The sequence below is a fragment of the Suricata suricatta genome, chromosome 2, assembly GCF_006229205.1.
Source record: "Suricata suricatta isolate VVHF042 chromosome 2, meerkat_22Aug2017_6uvM2_HiC, whole genome shotgun sequence".
Classification (NCBI taxonomy): domain Eukaryota; kingdom Metazoa; phylum Chordata; class Mammalia; order Carnivora; family Herpestidae; genus Suricata; species Suricata suricatta.
In genome coordinates this window covers 109,713,947-109,722,525 of record NC_043701.1, presented here as the reverse complement: position 1 = coordinate 109,722,525, position 8,579 = coordinate 109,713,947, and the positions used below count along the sequence as shown (strand labels likewise).

Genomic DNA, 8,579 nt, shown 5'->3' with positions numbered 1-8,579 from the left:
GTTTGCCAATCTCAATTATAATTGTCTATATAAGACTCAATCACAGGTTCATATTATATACAGTTTTCATTTGCCCCAAAAAAGTGTATATTCACCTCTTTGTCCATTTGGTCTTCAAAATTACTAAAAAAGGAGAGTTTTTTTCCCCCAAGATTTCATGCCTTCTAACAAAAAATTGTCACAGACACTACTAAGAATCTATTTTCAATATTTAATGATTCCTAGGGATTGTAAGTAACACATTTACCTGCTAGCAAAAACAAACAAAGCAAGACAGCCCAAAGTCATGCTAACTTCTTAGTCTTGACCTTGGCATGTCCTTTCCAGGACACACATACTCTTCAGAATCACCCATGTCTTTTCTCTCTTATCCAATTCTACTGGGAAGTATAGCACATTTTCCAAAAATCATTGGTTTTACCATGTTTGGTATACAAAAACACACATTTGAATTTATACTTATTTGAGTCATAAGTGAATTTGTAATTTTCTTTATTAAGTGGGTAAAGATTTTCAAGCTGGAAAATAAAACTGGTCATTTCAAATCAAATTTAGATTGCCAGAAACTTTGTTCATTAAGATGGTGACATATTATAATTTAAATAGATCTGCATGTATTAATGTTTCATTCCAAAAATCTCTAAATTCCAATTATTTTTAAATCAAGCAGCTTGTCTTTGAAGGCTCAATCTTAAACAAGAATTAAGTGAGACAACTCAATCATTTTGAGGACTTGAGAAAAATACCTTAAGAAAATATTTTTTAAAAGCACTAGACAGAATTCATGAGTTAGAGTTAACACATATATAGCTCAAGGAGTTAAGTCTGCAAAAATGGGTTTTTAATTATTACATTTAAAATTTTTAATTGTACTGAGTGCTTTTTGGAAAAAGAACTCAATTTTTTTCATTCCACAAATGTGTTCAAAGTCTGAGTTGGCTCAGTGCAGGGCCCAGGGAACGAAAGAGGGTCTGCCATAGCCCTCAGAGGGAGACCAAGACACCACCAAGTGACCCATGTCCTAGAAGGCTAGCCTCCTGCATGCGGGGCCTGATGGAGGAGGAACTCCAGAATGAGCAGAGGAGGTAGGGGCTGGCTATAAGGCCAAGGGTGAATCAGACATGGTTAAAATCTGTGGGGCTGGACCTTGAACTTGTGTGGGAGAAATGGAATAGCAGACAGTGGCTAGGTGAGACCTGGCCTCACAAACCTCTGAATGGGGTCTAAATTCTCTCCTGATGGCAATTAAAAAAAACTCACAGAGGAACTTTAAGCAGGAAATACCATGACCAGGCTTGTGTTCTGCCAGCATCACATAGAAGAGCCTGAAGAGAAGCATGAGCTATGGAAGGGTGACAAAGCAGGAGGCCACCACTCAAATCCAGGCAGGAAACCACCCAAATCCAGGCAGGAAACACAGAAGTTCTGAAGACCTTAAAGTCTATGACAGGAGGAAGGGGCCGGGTCCAGAGGACTTTAGCAGGTGGGCTCCACAAGACCCAGAGAGAGGACGGCACCGAGGATAACTCCCAAGATCCCTGGGGAGGAAGATGTCTCCATTCACCATGACAGGAAACGACGCAGGTGGGCCATTCTGGAAATATTCTCTCCTTTCTTTTACCAGCCTGGTTGAATTGGGTGTCCCTCCTATGTGCTTTCTGTCTCTTGAACTGACCTTTCAGTCTTTTGAACTGGGCTATAAGTTCCTTGAGGCCGAAGGTGGTGTCAACTCGATTCTCTATCCCTGGACGTGAAAATGTTCAACGAATGAATGAAAGAAAGAATGACCGTGCCTGTGCTTCATTTATATTTTGCTCTTCAGTAGGCGGCAGGTTAAAAAACAAACAAACAATAAAACTAAAATTAAAATTTAAAAAAAAAAGCTAGTTTCTGATCTGGAAAATTGAGGGGAGAGGGACAGGTATGTGCCCCCAGATGTGGGTTTGTGTAGAAAATGTTCCCCCGGACTTCTTTGGAAAGACCAATCCCTTGCACTGAAGATTTTCCTTCCCTTGGAATTTGTCTAGCACAGCAGTTAGCAAACGCTCCCCCTAATCTTTGCTCTCTGTTCTTTCTGGAAGAATTAGTACCGTTCCCAGGGAAACAGCGGTACAATTCTGACTGTCCTCCAACGTATTCCGTACCGACTCCTCTGCTCATCATGGTGGCTCCCCCGCCCACTCGGGGACTGTGCCTTTTCTGTAGGTGTCTCCCAGCTGCAGCCTCTGACTGCAGAGCTTTCTGACAGCGTTCTGAAGCCACGTTCATTAAGTTTCCCAGCTAAGAATTATATCCGTCCTCCCACACTCTTGGAGAATCTTCTTTTGAGTTCAAGTTTCTTCCCTGGTGAACTTGGCTGAAGGGGTGGGAGCATGCCCCAGGACACATCCCAGCGTCCGCAGGGAGGGTCCAGAGACAAAGAGTGACTTTTCTGCCTTACAACCCATGCATCTGTGATTATCCACAGTGAACCAAGTACATATTTGGAACAAATGTCGCTCCAGGGGCAAAGGCGTCTTGGTGCTCATACTAGATTCTGCCTTTCCACACCTACCCACCAACATCCTTCTCTGGACATCAGAGGCCCCTTGGAACTCCAGCCCTCCCTTCAAGTGATGGCCTCAGGGACACACGACTTGTTCTGCAGCTTCGGAATTCACCCCCCTGCCTTGGATGACATATCTTATAAATATGTCGCTTTCTATCTCCTGGCGGGTAAAATGATTCTCCTCATCAGTTTGCTTGTTCCTTGTAGGTACCATGGTCTTGACTTTCCAGTTAAGGAGTTCTGACGGCGGGATCATGTCTGCTGAACTGGATTTATACAGCAGCCTCCCACGGAAGAGTGCGGGGCCATTTAGTACTTTTATAATCCCTCCTGACCACTCTCAAATTGATGCCTCCTTCCCCATTTCTCCTACCAGCCCCTAGATCTACACCTCGCCACTCTACCCTGCAGGTTCCATCTTGGGCTTCTGCCTGGGTCTCCCAGCCTCAGGTCCTCCCATGTCTGATTCATTCTGCAAACAGTTGGCTTCTTCAAGCACAGCCCTCTGGAGCACCATCATCTTCAGCCCGGGTCCCCTGTAAGCTGGCTCTCTCTCTCTTCTCTCTGAATCTCCACCTGCATCATGAGCTTCATCCAAGCCTGCCACTTCCTGCTCCCCCAAGCACATCACAAGCAGCAGATGCATCCAAGAATATGGAGCTGGGTGTCCTAGGCTGGCTACATTGGCCACTTTCTCCTTTTAGGCTCTCACTCTCTAAGCTCTTCCCCTTAGCCCTTTGTTAGAGGGTGGGGTAAGAGGGGTCCAGGAAATAAAAAAGGTGAGAGGGTGCTTTCATAGCGCTAAAGGGTGACATAAACACTTATTATGATGACATCACACTTATCTCTGCTCCCCCCTCCCCCCGCCCGGCAACCAAACAAAACCACAATAGGCTCTTCCCTCCACTTCTCTAGACAGGAATGCCATTTTCCTCTCCTCGCCGGTCAGCTGATATTTAGTTACTACTTAAATTAAAGTCCAGCCCATGTCCTACTCCCTCACAAGGCTACTTCCTCATTATTCTCACCTGGCTTTGGCTCAGGTCATGATCTCACAGTTCATGAGTTTGAGCCCCACCTCAGGCTTTGTGCTGACAGTTCAGAGCCCAGAGCCTGCTTTGGATTGTGTGTCTCCCTCTCTCTCTGCCCCTCCCTCATTCCATCATTCTCTTTCAAAATAAATGAATAGACTTTAAAAAAAAAGGGGGGGGTGATGGGAAGTTAGTGTTTAGTGGACATAGAGTTTCAGTTTGGGATGATGGAAAAGTTCAGGAGATGGATGGAGGTGATGGGTGTGTGGCCATGTGAATGTATTAATGTCACTGAATTGCACCCCTAAAAATGGTTAAGAGGCACCTGGGGGCTTAGCCAGCTAAGTGTCCAACTTCAGCTCAGGTCGTGACCTCACAGTTAGTGATGTTCAAGCCCCGAGTCAGGCTCTGTGCTGACAGCTCAGAGTTTGGAGCCTGCTTCAGATTCTGTGTCTCCCTCTCTCTCTGTCCCTCCCCTGCTCACACTTTGTCTCTCTTTCAAAAATAAATAAGCATTAAAAAATTTTAATGGTTAAAATGGAAAATTTTATATTCACCTCAATAAAAACACAGAAGTGTAACAAAGTCACTAAAGAACCAATCTGAGCTTCAGCAGCCCCCAGCAGTCCAAGTACAGAGCTAAACATCACACCAGTTGATAAAACCAACAATATTTGCTACATGAGGATAATATTTGAACATGTATAGCATCTAAAGCCCCTTCGACATAAACTAGTTTAACCGTTGGATCCTGAAAACATGAGGAAGTGAGAAAGGTCCCGTGTATCTTTATTTTCTAGATAAAGAAACGGAAACGAAGGTTTAGGGCCTTGATTACGGTCAGTGAGTACTAGGGAGCACTGGGATTCCTCTGGTCTCATGAATCTGAGAAACTTCACAAGTGTTTCATTAACTGATCACCTTGTTGGAACACACAGAGCCTTTTCGAGAAAGCTCACAAACATTTCATTAACCGTTCACCTTGTTGGAACACATCGTGCCTTTTCTCCCGGGAAAACTCACACAGAGGCAGACTGCACCGTGCAGAGGGGAAGAGCCTTCACCTTGTGCCCTTCCTCAGCAGCTGCTCTCCATGGAACTCTGGGAGGGGCCACTCTCAGGTCCCCAGGCTCTCTGTTTAACCTGGACCCTGTGGGCAGCTGCTCCCACATGTGTCCGTCCACACTGCCTGAGCCACCACGGTGACAGTTTAATCTCGATGGCAGGCTGAACAAGAGCTGCTTCAGGGTGAACGGTGAATTGGTCCATCTAAATTATAAATATGCAAAAGAACTTGACTTTCTCTCTGGAAAGGACTGGGAGCTCCAAATATGGAATAAGTGAACCACTCTCTTATTCTCCCAACAACTGGTAAAAACAAGTTTAATCATCCTCCAGCCATAAACAAATTAAGGATGTAAGGACCCTTTATACTTCAAAACACATAGTCCTTCCCTTAAAAGGTCTGTGCCAGGCTCCCAGAGTGACGGGCAGTGCCCATGCTTACAGAGATAGCACACATATTCGGCATTGCTGTTCTGACAAGTCACCTCCTGATTAGGCTTCCATTGAATTGAAGGTTGGATATGTTCCTTGGTTCCAAGAGAAGCTTGCTTCTAAATACCGAAGCTCTAGAAGTTTCAAAAGTCCATTGAAGATGGCCTAACTTACATGAATATGAATATCCCTACCCCTGTTACTAAACTCCCCTGAAAGAGAAGGAGGGCCCTTTGAAATGCCTGTACGTACTTAGGCTAAATTCAGTGTCTTCTGAACTGCCTCCTTTTGGAAAAAGCACTATGCTTCCTCAAAAAACTGAAAATAGAATTACCACATGGTCCAGAAATTCATTTCTGGGTATAAAAACCAATAAACTGAAAGCAGGGTCATGAAAATGAATTTGTACACCCATATTTATACCAGCATTACTCACAATAGGCGAAAGCAGTCCAAGTGTCCACCTATGGATAAAGAAACAAAACGTGGAATATACACACAGCAGAATATCATTCAGCCTTAAAAAGGAAGGAAATTCTGACCCAGGTTGTAACACGAATGAACCTTGCGAATATTATGCTAAGTGAAATGAGCCAGACTCAAAAGGCCAAATACCGAATGGCTCCATTTACAGGAAGTTCCTAGAGGAGTTAAATTCTTAGGGACAGAAAGTAGACCAGTGGTTGCCAAGGGATGGGGAGAGGGGAGAATGCAAAGTTATTCTTTAATGGGTATCCAGAGTTTAGTCTTGGAAGATGAAGAGTTCAGGAGATTAGTTGCATAATGCAACAAGGTGGACATACTTAACTCCGATGAACTGCACGCTTAACCATGGTTAAGATGGTAAATGTTATATTATACGTATTTTGCCAAAATTCATAAAAATCAGGTCCAAAAACAAAAAAGAAAAAAACAAGCACTCTACTTTTATTAAGTCCTTCTGTAACAAGGAATTCCACACCAGGGAGCAAGGATTACCACAGCCCATGAGACTCTCTGAACTGTGGATATAATTAGGCACCACACCACATCCATTATAACGCCACAGACGTCATCATGTGTTACCAGCATCTGTTGACAGATCGCATACCCAGCATATCACTGAAATGGCAAGTGTGGAGAAAGTAGCCCACAATAGAAACAATGGCATTTTACCCCTGTCCTATTCCAACGGCTTGTCTCATACGACATAAATAGAGGCCACTGCTCTGGCTACACTGAGCTCACAGTTCAATATTATTTTATTGACCTGAGTAGGTCCGATACCTAAAGTAGAAACAGAGGTCTCCTGTGGATCTGTTCAGACCAGTGTCCTAATGCAGTGGGTTCCCTGCTCACACCTACAGCATCTGGATAAAGAAACAAAACGTGGAACAAAAATGAATTTTCACTTAAACTTAGCATTCTTTTGAATTGGGATCGGGAAGTATATCCACTTTCTAATAATACAGGTCAAGGGCTATAGAATTATCATACCATATTCACACAGGTATCCCAAACTTTAAAAAAGTTACAACAATGCCATTGTATCCAAAAATATTGTGAACGCATTTAAAAAATTAAATATGGCAGGAGATATATGTCAATTGATTTTTGGAAGCTGACATTAGCTCTACATAGCTACAGTAGTGTAAAAGAAAACATACACAAAAAACAAAAGCAGAAACCATTGTGATCGGACTGTTACGCCTAAGAATGATGGGCAGACTCATGCTCAATTCTTTAATTTACTCTTTCCCATACAAAAAAAACCCACAAAAAAGATAAACTTCAAAACAAAGACTTAGAAGTTAAAAAAAAAAAAGACTGTAAAAATGTACCAATCAAAACTAAAGGAAAAGTTTTTAAAGAGAAACATTCATGCTAAAAATTAAAGTCACTTTTTAACTTCTTGCTGTTTGCCACTGCATCACCTTGTCCAGATGACACATTCATAATCCCTGTGTTTTCCCTCACAATGTCATTTAAAAAATTGTAGAAGGTTTGAAATTTTGTTTTCCTTTATAGACTCAGCTACCAATTATCACTTCCATTCTCTTGGGTCCAAGAAGTTGGGGGTGGTGGAAATCTTAGGAAGCTAAGGTGGAGAGTGACATTACAGCTTTAAAGTAATAACACTGAATGTATTTTACCAGAGAGGGTAGACAACCAAAGAGAAATCTTGATATAAAAATAATGCTCGGCTATTGGATAATTATCCGAATAGGGAGAGATCCTTCCAGCTACCACTGCTCACTGGGAGAGAAGTACAGATGTATGTGAGTCCCACAGTCGTGCACTAGTTCACCATGTAATATAGCACACCGGCTCCCAGTGGCAGCTACCCGGAGCACTTCCATGCACATTTACGGTCAACAGAGGTCATTCACTTAAAAGCAGGTCCTTAGAAGGGAAATCCACTCTGCCTCCCCCCCTGAAAAACAGCGGGGGAAAGTGTAGGACACCTTGCTTTTGTCTTGACACTGTCATCATAAAGTTGGGTTCACAGATCTGTAACTCCGCAGAGCTCTGTGCCCAAACAGGAGTTGGGTTTGGCCTCCTGGTGAGCACCCTCTCCTTGTTCCAGACAAGGGGATCAAGAAGAAACCTTGAAATAGTGGAATATTCCACTGGGGCCTTAGAGAACGCCAACCAAGATGGTCAGGGAGCTTTCAGAGCTGGCTGACTCCCTTGTCCCTATGTGCTTACCTCAATGAACCACAAATAGAGTGTGAAATAATTATTACTTCATTGGTGAATGCCTTGTGTTCATACAGCATCCTTCTCTTAGGAGCCCAAAACACTTAAGAAATGATTTGAAATTTATTCTTTGGCCAGCCCTGTGAATATCCCAATGACGCTGCTGTCTATTTGACGTTTTTATTTGAGTTGAGATGGGCTGGGGACAAATGAACACAATGGTGCAGGGATGTAGAACTCTTGTGGCCAAGGTCACAGACTCAAGGGGTCAGGAGCAGACCGACCTGAAACTCTTACAGATCCTGGTCTAACACTGGTTAAAGCTGAAACACGCGCACAGTTCCTCTCTTAACGGTTTCCGTTTTGTGACTCTTATGTTACTTGCACACGCGCGCGCGCAAACAGACGCACACGCACACTCTCGCGCGCGTGCACACACCCAGGGCGCCCAATTTCGTGCCTGTCCCTGGAAGTGTTCTCCTTCCTAACGGGGCGCGCGGGCTACGATGACCCGGGACAACACAACACCTCCACCACGCGCCCACTCGCACGGGCGCGCAGTGGGCGAGCCCGCGGGGGGCCGAGACACACAGACTAGCGGGCCGACCCGCAGACGGCGGGCACGCAGCCCTGGCTGACCTTCCGCTGCTGCTTCTCCCAAGCCGGGTCGAGGAGCAGGTCGCGGTCCCACTCCTCCTCCTGGATCATGTACTCGTCATCTTCGTAGACGTAGTTGTACTGCACGCCGGGCTCTATCTGGTTCATGGCGCTCGGGGCTGCGGCGGGGTGCGCGGGGCTTAGACGAACTGACGGACGGACGGACG

General features: G+C 44.5%; 1 protein-coding gene across 2 annotated transcripts in view; it reads right to left on the bottom strand.

The window, feature by feature from the left end:
* ACTN2 (actinin alpha 2) overlaps positions 1-8,573 on the bottom strand; it is a 68,931-nt gene extending 60,358 nt beyond the window's left edge. The window contains exon 1 of one of the 2 annotated variants that reach the window (XM_029931655.1): positions 8,395-8,573. In XM_029931655.1, coding sequence (XP_029787515.1) covers positions 8,395-8,520 — 126 coding nt within the window. In that variant the 5' untranslated portion in view covers positions 8,521-8,573. The remainder of the gene's footprint in view (positions 1-8,394) is intronic. The other variant, XM_029931654.1, reaches the window with a different exon arrangement.
* Positions 8,574-8,579: the final 6 nt, after the last annotated feature.